Genomic DNA, 13,920 nt, shown 5'->3' on the forward strand with positions numbered 1-13,920 from the left:
ACTATATGACAGGTATTGGTATTTTAAAGAAAAAATACACACTAGTATTCCACTTTCTCCCTAAACATTTTAAGAATCAAAGTCTTATTTTGGAAACGTTTTTACGTGCTCCTTCTGACCACATTAAGTTTAATATATGAATACTTAATATGTGAAAAAAGTGAATCCTGTTTTTTTATGGTCTGTAGCTCAAATCCTGCTTAACTAAAAATTAGACACAAGAAGAGTATTATTAGACAATGTTGTGAGGCTAAAGAAATCAATAACGATATTAATGTAAAGAAATAACATATTTAGAGCATACGCCCGACATTACAGGCTGTGCCTGCTCGCCTGCGCGGTGACGTCACCACCTTTTCCTCTGAATAGCTAGCAGGGACCTCAGCCGTCGGGCAGAGGAGAGATCTCCCTTCAGATTTAAAAGGTTATTAATAATATCTTCAGTGTTGTATTAACATTAGAATGTTCTTCCAAGTGTAAAAAGAGGCGATACTCAACGTGTCTCCTCTATAAATTTTCAATTTACAAACCGTACAAGATCATTTTTTATGAATAATGTCTTCCGTATCGCATTCAAATTGGAATTCTTTTCACAGGTGTAAATCCACCTATTTTCTTACCGCTTTATCCAGGACAGGTAACAGTTTCACCCCTCACACTTCCCTCTACCTGTCTGACTTTTTTTTAACCCTTCTGTGCCCGAATCGCAGCGGGTGAGAAAGAAAGAAAAAAAGTGAAACTTAGAGCATACACAAAGATTGTAGGCTGACCACGATGGATGAAAGATCACCCTTTTTTCGTGCACAAAAAGTGGTTATTAACTATCGAAACCGGTTTTTATAGCTTTTACAATCATTCAATGTCTAAGTTAAGCAGGAACACATCATTATATCTCATTATTGATTTCTTACACAACGTGTCTCCTCTTTAACACTTCAGTTTACAGAGAAATTTCACCAGACCCTCACAACATTGTCTAATAATACTCTTCTTGTGACTAATTTTTAGTTTAGCAGGATTTAAGCTACAGTATATGAATATAATTATATAATTATTCATTTCTTTAGATACACGATTCCATATTATATTCCCTATTAATCAAATTCTAAAAATCTCAATATAGTGTCCATAATATTTCAAGTTCGTATGGTATAACGAAATGCTATATATTTGCTATTTTAGTTTTTCAAAGAAGCCTTTCAAAGGCTTGAGGCATCTGTTAAATTGACCCACTGGATAAATTGTTTGGATATAAACCGGTCTGACAACTCTTAAGCATACTTTAGTTTTGACCACAGGCACTTTTCCTCCTCCTCTTCACTTTCAAAGTAGAATAGGTGAACCTTCCAATGAAAGACAGTCCCCCTTCCCCCCACGGATAGCATAGCTTTCTCACCATTTAGATTTATTTTTCATACCATCGTTAAACAAAGCGTATTGTACTTCCTGTTGGGATCAAACGTGAAAAGATTAGATTGTAATTGTTTTTATTTTGTAAATAAATTTTAGAAAAGTGTAATCTATACTAAAAAGCTGTATCTAAAAAGCTGTAATCGCTATTCTTACAAGTACAAACACAACATATACTGGAATGCTACAGAACCCTAAACAGACAATACACACTAGCCGAATATACAGTAGCTGTGTCAGTCTTCTGTGTGAAAAAATCACAGACATCATGATTTGAACATCATTGGGTGCTGTTTTTAAAAAGCTGTTGAGTAAAGAATATGAATTTTCATATGTGTAAGCTCTAAGTTTCACTTTTTTACTTTCTCACCTGCTGCGATTCAGGCACAGAAGGGTTAAAAAAATAGTCAGACAGGCAGAGGGAAGGGGGAGGGGTGAAACTGTTACTTGTCCTGGATAATGCGGTTAGAAAATAGGTTAATTTACACCTGTGAAAAGCGTTTCAATTTTAATGCGATATGGAAGACATTATTCATAATAAATGATCTTGTACAGTCTGTAAATTGAAAATGTATAGAGGAGACACGTTGAGTATCGCCTCTTTTTACACTTGGAAGAACATTCCAATGTTATTGCGACACTGAAGATATTATTAATAACCTTTTAAATCTGAAGGGAGATCTAAAGGGAGATCTCTCCTCAGCATAGTGGTTGAGGTCCCTGCTAGTTTTTCAGAGGGAAAGGTGGTGACATCACCCCGCTGGTGAGCAGTCACAGCCTGTAATCTCTGGCATATGCATTAAATATATTTAGATCTTTAAATTAATATCGTTATTGATTTCTTTAGCCTCACGACATCCAATAATACTCTTCCTGTGTCTAATTTTTAGTTAAGCAGGATTCGACCTACAGACCATAAAAAAAACATTCACTTTTTTCACATATTAAATATTCACATATTAAACTTAATATGGTCAGAAGGAGCACGTAAAAATGTTTCTGAAATAACCACATGTAAGACTTTGATGCTTAAAATGTTTAGGGAGAAATGGAATACTGCTGTGTATTTTTTCTTTAAACTACCAATACCGCCATATACAGTTTACATAATATGTTTATGTTCCTAAATTAATATCGTTTATGACCATCAGATGCATTATGCTCCTCTTCTTTTTATGCTCAGCTACTAAAATTTCCCTCTGGTTGTAAAATTCCATATAAATATTCAGTACTAAGCACGTTAAAATGTGCACAGTAAAGAGATTAAATGATTAAATCTTTTCACTAACGACCAATGCACCACAAGTGCCCGTCGGTCATTTTGGCCAGCCAATCACGTACCGCGGTACGCCACGGTGGCTTGTGGGTGATTGCGTGCAGTATGGATTTGTACCATGCATTTTGAATGGCTGCATCTGTATTCTTTTATCATATTGGCTATCTCTTTGCTGGTTAATGTTACTTATGGTTGTGTTTCTGCGTTGCGTAGCAACAAAGGACTATATTCTCTGGTGGAGGAATGTAAACAGCTTAACTATGTTCCTTAACTATACAATATTTAATACAAAATCATTGCACTAAATATTTTTTAAAGATATGGAACTGAACAGATCATTACACGTGTGAGCTATAGCTACATGAGAAGATAATGTTAACTCCTTAGAGAACTCTCGTTTTTATGTCCACTAACAGACAATCTCCCTTGCTTCTAACTGAGCGTTTGATAATGTAATGACCACGGGCTTCAGTATGGAATGGAGCAGGCATAGGACTCAAGAAAAGGGGTTAAACAACACAATTATTTACCAGAATCGGAGAAAGACACACACACAGGGACAGGAGTTACAGCGCTGAACTTACACTCATACACATACGGAAGGGAAAAGGCCGCCTTACAGCCCTGCCCTCTTTTATACAGTCCGGCTCCCCCGAGTCCTGCCCCTCAGGCGCTGTTCCCAGCCCGCCTTGCGCTCGCATGGCCAAAGGGGGCGGAGCAGCTGTTAAAGCGCCCATGTGGGCGCTACACTTCTAATGATTCTGTTCATATTTGCTAAAAATGGCAAGATTTCATTATGACTAAACCCCGGACGAAAGTAAATCCGTACAAATTCTACAGCAGTGGACATTGACACAATCATTAAACCGAAAGTGCCAGCCAAGTTCACGGTGCTTCTACATGCGTTAAATGCACAATGTAACAGGATGTGCATATATTGTATGTAAAAACTAAGCTCTGATCATTTTAATCAAAGCAGCTCAGCAGCTGTTCTCAGTCTCAGTCCTCTGTGGTTCCTGTTGATGAGCCAGAGCAGCTCCTGTAGAGCTGAGGGAGGTTTTTGTACAGACGTGTATCACTGTGTGAGAGGAATATAGCCCTGCTGACAGTAATAATCTCCTGCATCTTCAGCCTGGACTCCAGTGATTGTCAGTGTAAAGGCTGCTCCAGGCCCACTGCCAGTGAATCGATCAGGAACCCCAGACTGACGGTTTGTTGCACGATAAACCAGGAGCTGTGGAGCCTGACCAGGTTTCTGCAGGTACCAGTACTGGTAGTTGCTAACAGACTGACTGGTTGTACACCTGATAGAGACAATGTCTCCTGGGAAAACAGACTGAGCTGGAGACTGAGTCAGAACAATCTGTCCAATGGACTCTGGAGGTGAAATTGCAACAATAATGAATTATAAATACATACTTTTTATAAACATTTGTATCATATATTTTCCCTAGAAAACACATTTGATACATTTCTATTGATGTTCTTTCAATTTTAGGTTTATTCTAAATGTATACCAAGTTCTTTAAAACTTAGGTTAATATTGTGAAATTAATATTAATAAAATAAAGATAAGAGAATTAGAGACATATTTTCTTTAATCCCCACCTTGAGCAAAGAGCCGCAGTGTCCCCAGCAGTAGAATCAGTGGCATCATTGTCCTGTGTGTCAGTGACTCTGAAAGGGCTGAACAGTAACTGATCCACACTGCGAGTCTTAAAGTGTTTGGAGCAGTGAGGCGGCACAGGTATGCAAAGCTCCTTCCTGTATACAAATCCTGTCACAGACAGTTAGAAAAGGCCTGAGCTGGGGAACAGGTGCAATCTGCAAGGGCTGGGTCTGTTGTTATGTGTATATAATATGTAGTGCATGTACCGCTAGATCAGTACTGTGATGTTAGTCCTCTGCCACATTTAGGCTCTGCATATACGCCTCTTTAAAACAACAGCTTTTTCTCTAAACATTCTGAAAGCACTGATCCAGTGGAGACTCGCCTTCCCCTGGAGGTCCTCTTGCCAGCACTTGTGGATCCCAGTCCTCCGCTGGCCTTGCTACAGATCCTGCTATTCCTCTGTCTGTTTATTCCCAGCAAACTCTCCCCAGTGACCCTGTTGTCTACTTTCCACACTGCTCCTCTCACGCTGGTCTCCCCACCTTCTCCACAGACAGGTCCCATTCTGCAGACTGCAGCCTTCACTCGCTCCCAGCCCAGTCAGCCCACACATCTCTCGCTCTTTGCTTCCTGCTCGCTGCCTCACCTCCATCTCATCTCTCTGATCTCCCAAAGATCCCTGCAGTCCTGCGCTTGGGGCTCAACCTGTCATTTCACTGCAGGGCTTAATAGCAGCTGCAGCATAACATACATGTACATGATGTACAACTTATTGATACAACACCACAACATGCATAATAAACGATAAATCTTAATAGAATATATTTGTGAAATGATCTGCTGTGATAAGAAAGATTGATCTTTCACTCAGGGATTACCAAAATAAGACTTGAAAACATTAGAGTTTATATGTATCATATATGTTAATTCTAATGATCTCCTACCTTATAACATAGTGTAGATCGGCTATAAAGTGTTGTTGTAAACCTTGTAGGTTATATCAGTCTCAAGCAGTTAAATCACATTTATTCCTTCATACAAATAAATCTGTTTTCACTACTGTAAAACTATCAAACGTGTCAATACAAATTTTTGCATATTTACTTTTTATTTTGCATCTGAACTTCCTGAAGTTCTTATCATGGAAAGGTGATCTATTTTGTAGGAGTTTGGAAAGATGTAATATTGTGGTTGGGAATCTTCCAGGATTTTCCACTTGTTATTTAAGATGCAGACCAGAAGATCGGGGTCCACATTTCAGGTGGGTTTTAACATGGCTTTAGGGATATCACTGCCAACTGTATATTGATTCATAGGAGTATTACTATATGATGACTGGCAAAGTGTTGTTGAGTACTGTCTCTTTTTTCCTTTAGTTCCTTCTCTTTAGTGCTCTCTCTGTCCCTCTATTCCAGTTGTGGGCCAGACTGCACACATCCATTCTAACTGTGTGGTGATTGATGAGCACCCAGGCATCTAGACAAACTGTATGATTCTAAATGTGAAGAAGCTTCTGCTGTGCTTATTGTACTAATAAAGATAATATTTTTAATCATTCTCAATCAGAGCAATCCAATTGTTCATTATGATATCAATGATGTGTTTTCAAATTATTATTAGACTGTTAATTAGCAGATTCTATTAGAATATCCCTTACTACCAAACTTCTATTAACTTTTTATTTCTGTATTTTGATTGCTACAAAATACTAGTTTCTGAATTCCCTTCCACTCACCAGATATTCTATAAATACCAGTGTCTCGCATCTGAAGTTAGAGAAATTATTTTTAATAAAAAGTCAGTCTTAATTGCAGTTTCCTCATACAATGTTTCTGATAGCACAGTCCGATGATTTTTATTTTTGTTTTTATATCATCATACTTGTTTAATTAGTCTGTTGATTCAATTTTTTGTATGTGACCTTTTTGGATGATCATGTTCTTTCTACATTGAAAAAGAAGTGTCAGAAGCATTCTCTTAATTTTCTAATTATCTTTGTGTGCCTTGAGCAAGCAGAAAGGGCACAAGAATGTAGCTGAAAAGGCCCCTGTCTTTAGCTCTATATGGCTCTCATGCTGTGATCTCAGCCACAGAGTGACCTGGTACTCTTTGTGTGTGGGGAAGTGAGGGAGATGGGTTTGTCTTTCACAGGACAGTGATGACCCAGTACTCTCCATGATGGATGTTTGCTGCTGGTGGCTGGATGTCTAGCAGAGAGTCATCTGGACATGATCATAAGGTCAAAGGTCACTGTTCATCACCCAGAGGAAGATCCACCAGTGGGAGATCTGTAGGGTGGTACCAGAACCAAAGCTGACAGCATCTCAGCCAATCACCAGCTCTGATGTACAGAATTCTGTCCAAGATATCTCCCACCTGTCTACCTTGTGGCCAGACCCAGGAAATCAAACTGTGTACAAACTTTATTTTTAAAGACTGAAGTTCAGCAAGACATGGTTATCCACAGGTGAACCCAGCTGCCTGTCTGACTGCGTTTCCACAGCAACCGGCTGGACTGGTAGAACTAGCCAACTCCACAGTGCCCCCGCTGCTGTGAAAATTGACCTCGGCGTGAGTGTTTGTGTTTGTGTGTCTGTCTGCCCCAAAGCCTCACTGTCAAAATGATTTAAATGAGAAATAGAATAATCACAGTTTCTTGAACACCGTGACTGTGTTAAATCATCTCTTACAGTAGTATAATAAACTTGTAAGTGCACCTGCAGTAGGTCCCAGCTTTAGCAGTGCAGTCACTGTGCAGTCCTGCTGAGGGAGGTTTTTGTACGGCTGTGTAACACTGTGTGAACACATAGGTACTGCTTGGATAGTGGAAACTCTGACAGTAATAATCTGCTGCATCTTCAGCCTGGACTCCTGTGATGGTCAGAGTGAAGTCAGTCCCAGATCCACTGCCACTGAAACGCTCTGGGATCCCAGTTTGACGGGTAGTTGCATAATAGATCAATAGTTTAGGAGCTTCTCCAGCTTTCTGTTGGTACCAGGCTAGGTAGTGCTTAGAGTTATAAACATACACTGCAGGACTGGTCTTACAGTTCACAGTGACTGTCTGTCCAGAGAGAACAGATTTCACTGTTGGAGTCTGAGTCACAGTAACCTGTCCACTGGATTCTGTAAACAAGACAAAACACAGGGAATTTAATTTATTTTAGCTATTTTACTCTGTTCTGTAAAACTTGTTTACATAATATACTAACAGCGACAGTATATATTCCACAAATCAAAACATATATTAAAGTCAACACCTAGCCCAATAATTAATTATAATACACACTTTTTACAAATTTGTAAATATATTTGCCTCTGAAAACACAATTAAAATTTTAGATTTATTCTAAATTTATTCAGTTCTTTAAACTTTAACTTTAAAAGGTTAATGTTATGAAATTAATGTTAATAAAATAAATATAATAAAATTAGATAAGTATTTTCTTTAATCCTCACCTTGAGCAAAGAGCCCCAGTGTCCCCAGCAGTAGAATCAGTGGCATCATTGTCCTGTGTGTGTCAGTGACTCTAAAAGGGCTGAACAGTGACTGATCCACACTGTGGGTCTTAAAGTGTTTGGAGCAGTGAGGCGGCACAGGTATGCAAAGTTCCTTCCTGTATGCAAATCCCGTCACAGACAGAAAAGGCCTGAGCTGAGAGAACAGCCTGGTCTCCAGTGATTATCAGTGTAAAGGCTGGTCCAGACTCACCACCAGTGAATCAATCAGGAAACCCAGACAGATGGGCTGTATGCAATATGGATTCTACTCTAGTCCGCAGAGATATCTACACAATTCACACTATCTGACCCAAACCACACTTTATACCCAATCTTTTTTTTAAAATGCTTTCTTCTGTTTTTCTCATTTCATTTTAATTCTGAATCTTTATACACACGTGCTTCTTTTTTAATGAGTCAGCATCTCTGCAGGGTAGAGTAGAATCCAATCTTCCCACAGTAATAATCTTCTACATTTTCAGCCTGAACTCCAGTTATTGTCAGTGTAAACGCTGTTCCAGACCCACTGCCATTGAATCACATCAAGAACCCTAGATTTATGGGTTGTAAGCAATATTGATTCTACTCAAGTCCATAGAGCCTGTAGGTATGCAATGTGTTTAATTACAATCTAGGTCCTGGAGATTGGTAGCAGGATGAGCCGTCAGGTGGGAACGCAGGTGCAGGAGTTTCCCAGGGTGTCAGCAAGGTAAGTGTAGGGAGCTCCAGCTGAGAGATGTGGAAGACAGGCTGATACTGTGCTGAAAGCAGGCTGATAGTGAGGGGAAGGGCAGGTGGCAGAGCAGAGACACTCTGGGGTAAGACAGACAATGGAGCTGCTGAGCAGGAACTGTGCACATACTGCCTGTGGAGAAAAAAAAAGTCTCTGCTAGTTCAATGCTATTATTACTATTCATTCTGAAATACCCTATTGATATTTGGTGCAGCCTGGCTCCCCTCAGTTTGCTATTGCCCTTCTGCCCAAGACATTCAGACACCCTCAGCATGATCATTCACTGATGGACCTGATAACATCCTAATCAGTCCTCAGCTGTGATTTCGTACCTTAAAATATAGCCACCATCTCATTTCATTGGTAAACTCACTGGCTACACTTCTATCTCTGACTAACTTGGCAAATTGGATTTTACCAACCACGTGACTGCAAACGTCCAGATCAGAACTTAACTTTTCTCCAAGACATACTGTAAGACCCAGACAGTGAGTCACTAAAGTAAAGAATTCTGCCCGAGATATTCTTCCTACAACACATGAAATCTTACAGTATATTTCGCAAACCAATTGTTAATTTTTGATTGATGAAACTGAGGCAGTTGGACTCTTTTTGTCAGCATTCTGAATATCCAGACAAACCTGTATTCAGTTAAGGGTTGTAGCTGGGACAAATCAAGTTTATCCCACCTATCCTCCTTGAGGCTGTATCCAAACGGTTAACTGTGACCAGCATGTTTTAAGTGGGTTCTTTAAGGTATGCCTGTAAGGAGCAGAGGATGAGACACAATCAGCTGAGCCCTTATTCCACTCAACATAGCTGGAATGGAGTGGAGTGTGGTGAGTCTGGTTAAAGCAGCATATGTCTCTGTGTGTTCAGACATACTGTAGCAGGACTGTAGGATTAAAGCTTAAAATGTAAGTTGCTATTATAAGACATCAGTTAACTTCTTCTTAATGTTCAGTGACACCGATGATTGACTCCCTCCTCAATTCCTGCACTTTGTACAGTATGTTGGGCTGGAGAGCACATTGAACAGAACATCTCTGACTTCAGGAATTGACTCTGGGGGAGTTTGCCCTCTGGTTGCACCAAAGTGATTTTACTTTTCTGTGAAAAGAAATTGCGAAAACTGTGAAACAGTACATTGAATGTACAGTACTTTTCTAAACCAATATAATTTTCCATCTCCAGAACTCACTGACCTTGTGCAAAACCTGAAAACCGGCAGAGAGCCAAACATTCCCTTGTAGCACCAGTTGTGTTTCCTGCTTTTAAAGAGGTTATTTTTCCAAACACTACAATCCCCCTAAAGCACCTCAAATCCAGTACAGAACAGGCTCTTTGTGGGTCCTGGCAGGAAAATAGAGTATCTTCCTGGTTTCTTACTAAATACAATCATATTAAAAATTATACATACTGGAGATCATCGAATTTGTAATAGGTTTCAGATCTGTACATGTTTTGGAGTTTCACTCTGATGCCTGAAATGCAACCAATTGGATCTGTAGAAGGAAAAACATCTCTGGGTGTGTCTGATACCTTGTCTGTCTCCAAAGTGGTTCATAACGTGTCACTGCCACTGTGGGCGTGTCTGATACCACATCACTCCCACCTAACTATTCATCTTCAATTAGTCAACTAGTAGGAGCTGTTCAATCAGAATAAAAAGCTGACAAATTAAAAACAGGTCGTGTAAAGATCTGTGTGCCGACGCTGCACAACTGAAGTGTGATAAAAGTGTAAAGAAGCAAGAATATCAATGAAGTTATGAAAATGCACTGGAGGAGCAGAGCTCAGCTGGAATGAAAACCAGCAGACTGTGTTTCTGCAGCCCCAGGGCTGGGAGCCACTGCTCTGATTTATTTTCACGTCCAGGGAAATGTGAGACTGACTCTCAGTGAGACTCTGATCTCTGGAGGGGCTCTGCCTGGGCGTACAGACCTCCAGCCTGTAGAGATCACTGTGCTTTGGAAAGAAGAGCCCAGAGGCCCTGCAGATTTTTTTAAAGCTCCGTCTTTATACATGGAACGGCTTCGGCAGATGCTTTGTCGTTCACATGCCGGGCCGCCCTCACAGCAGATTTCCTGGACATCTCAATCCCCGCGTGGAGGAGGGCGGTGTGTTCCCCCAATAAGCAGACTATGAAAGGGCACGAGCAGGTCCTGGTGATAATCCATCAGCTGGAAGGGTGTGAAGAGCACAAAGGCACCCAGGCTGGACTCATCCAGGCTCCACTACTTCACCAGCCTGCCTTCGTACAGAGCGTGGATGCCCTTGCTGTGGATGGCGGCCAGGTCGCTCAGCGCTGCCTCCTGGCAAGCCTCGTCACTCCTCCCCAGGAAGAACAGGGACTCGTGGGACCAGGTGTGAGATACCAGACCAGCCTGACCCTGCTCTCAAGCGCTTCGCTAACGTAGTAGAAAAAGATCGACGGGCGATCCGTGATGGACTTGCCCCTATGGATCCCTTCCTTCTCCCAGAACTCCTCCTTGAAGAGCAGGAAGAGTTCAGTCCAGCTCTCATAGTGGATGCTCTGCAGGGTCTCTTCCTTGTGCAAGGAGAGAGGGGGGTTCAATCTGATTTATATGAGGGTCCCATAACTATGACATGGAATCCAGGCACAGAGAAACAAGACCCATGGGAGCAATGAGGCTGTTAAAGATGGAACTGTAACAGTGGTCTGTAGGTCATAAAATGAACCCTAGAGCTGGAACAGGTCAGCTGGTGAGCAGCAGGCAGGAGCAGCAAACAGGCAAAGCACAGTCCAGAACTGAAGTTAGGAGACAATCGGAGCTTGGGGCTGGAGAGACACATCAAAGGAACAAGAAAATATCTGAAAGTCAAGGTCTTGAGAAGCAGTTCAGGTACACAGCAGATTGAAACTCAAGGAAAGTGCAAAGCTCAAATTGAGACAAATTTGGTCGATAGTCCAAGGAGAAACTCAGATACAGCCAGGAACAAGGCAGTGGCTCAGAGATGAAGCTCTATACCACAGCCCAGAGCAGAGCTCACTCTGAACTTAAACAGCCTGCTTCACCAGGAGATGGGGAGAATGTGCTGATCCACAGGTGAAGCCTGCTTCCTGTCTGACTGCATTACTATGGCAGCCAGCTGACTGATAGAACTGCCAGCTCCACAGCGCCCCCGCGAGGTCAGCAGAGAAAACTGGTACATTGTACTAACAGCCAGACCCAGACACTACATTGTTCCTGAGCTGATAAAACTGCAGATTTATTTAGTTTCTTCTAAAGTTTAAGAAATAAAAACTATCCTAATCCAACTATCTGTAAAACAGGCCAGTAGTGTTTCATTAGTATCAGGAGATATACTCTTACACTTACAATGTATCTTTGAAGTATTCAACTGTAAACAGAGAAGGATAAAGACTTTAAAGAAATATAAAAAATAGGGTTTTTCAAAATGTTTTTTTCTAAAAATAAAGCACTACAGTCTGGTATTGAGCTCATGTGTCATTCTGTGAGCAGTGTGATTAAAAATACAGTTTGTAGGAATGATTGCTTGAGTTACAGCATTGCTGCCTGGCAGCGCTGGGGCCCTGGATTCAATTCCCTGGATGCTAACTGTGTGGAGTTTGCATGTTCTCCCTGTGTTTGGTGGGTTTCGTCCAGATGCACTGGTCTCCTCCCACAGTCCACAATCAATATCTCTCTCTCCTGCCGCACAGTCAAAATGATTCAAATGATAAATAATTTAATCACAGTTCTTTGAATACTGTAACTTTGTGAAAAGGTCTCTTATAGTACTAACATAAACATGTAAGTGCACCTCCAGTACTGTAGGTCTCAGCTGCAGCTGTGCAGCCCTGCTGAGGGAGGTTTTTGTATGGCTGTGTAACACTGTGTGGACAGAGCTTTACTGTTGATGTAGTGGTAACTCTAGCAGTGCAGTCACTGTGCAGTCCTGCTGAGGGAGGTTTTTGTACGGCTGTGTAACACTGTGTGAACACATAGGTACTGCTTGGATAGTGGAAACTCTGACAGTAATAATCTGCTGCATCTTCAGCCTGGACTCCTGTGATGGTCAGAGTGAAGTCAGTCCCAGATCCACTGCCATTGAAATGACCTGGGATCCCAGTTTGACGGGTAGTTGCTGTATAGATCAGGAGTTTAGGAGCTTCTCCAGGTTTCTGTTGGTACCAGGCTAGGTTGTAGTTATTGTACACTGCAGGACTGGTCTTACAGCTCACAGTGACTGTCTGTCCTTGGAGAACTGATCTCATTGATGGAGTCTGAGTCACAGTAACCTGTCCACTGGATTCTGAAAATAAAAATATATATTTTATTTTGTTTTCATTACCAGCATTATATTTTCAAAAGGTACAATGCATTATACAGTACTAAATTTGTATTTCCCTCAAAAAACTATTAAATAATATCTTACCTTGAGTGTATATGAGGAGAGTCCAGATGAAGATGGTGATGAAAGTCATTGTTGCTGTGGGTTCTGTTGCCATGAAGGGCAGCTCTCAGTCATGAAGTGTTAAACTCACAGGGCTATAAACACTCCCAGAGCACTGAAGCATGTGCTGCCAATGCAAAGTGTCTCTTCTATGCAAATTGTCTTCCTCTGTCTGCAGAAAATGTTGAAGAGCAGTTTTTGTAGTTGTCAATTAAAGCTGCGTGGCTCTGGTATGCAAAGCACTTTCTTCTCCTGTATATAAATCCTGTGTCAGACTGAACAATGTGAGCTAAGCCGTGAGCAAAGGTAGGGCTTGAAAATGGATGGATAGTTTTCCTCTGTTTTGCATCATTCGTTAATCACAGGGTTTTGAAAGATGAGAGAGAGGGGCTTTCTGTCTGATCCCTGACTGAATTTAAAAGAGACATTGAGCAACATGAGACACCAGTAGTTGAAGGCCAAGGAGAGATCACAATGTCTCACTCTGTACAACATCTCCCTCTGCTGGGGACTGTGGGGAGAGCATTATCATTACAACCCTCCTCATGATCTAGAAGAGAGCAGGGACTTGTAGCCTCCAGTCGACAGCAGAGGGAGCTACAGTACACTGAAGGGCTGTTCTTTCCACCTGCTGGAGGGTAGAGTTCATGCTTTCATACACCGGTCAGATGAAGTGGTTTTGTTACAGTATATACAGGGAATTCAAGGTGAAGGTTGGTGTTGGGATTTGAAGAGCTTGCAGGGAAAGATTTGCAATGTAATTATTCTTTCTTCACAAGTTTTAATGTTATTAGGCCATATGATCCACATCACTTAGGTTGAGAACTGTCACAAGTAGATTTTTTTATAGCCATTCCTTCACCCTGTGGGGATAACAGGAGTTTCATAGTTTCTCCAGGTTTGTGATGGTACCAAGTAGAACAAGGGGTTGGTGTATTATTAATAATATATTTATATATAAATAAT

At 41.1% G+C, this 13,920-nt stretch overlaps 1 gene segment (V, D, J or C); it reads right to left on the reverse strand.

Moving 5' to 3' along the window:
• Positions 1-6,984: 6,984 nt before the first annotated feature.
• On the reverse strand, positions 6,985-13,112 carry LOC138223969 (immunoglobulin kappa variable 4-1-like). The segment is given in 2 exon segments: positions 6,985-7,424; positions 12,937-13,112. Coding segments are annotated over 2 exon segments (513 nt in total).
• Positions 13,113-13,920: the final 808 nt, after the last annotated feature.

The sequence above is a fragment of the Lepisosteus oculatus genome, chromosome 18 (assembly GCF_040954835.1).
Source record: "Lepisosteus oculatus isolate fLepOcu1 chromosome 18, fLepOcu1.hap2, whole genome shotgun sequence".
NCBI classification, from domain to species: Eukaryota; Metazoa; Chordata; class Actinopteri; order Semionotiformes; family Lepisosteidae; genus Lepisosteus; species Lepisosteus oculatus.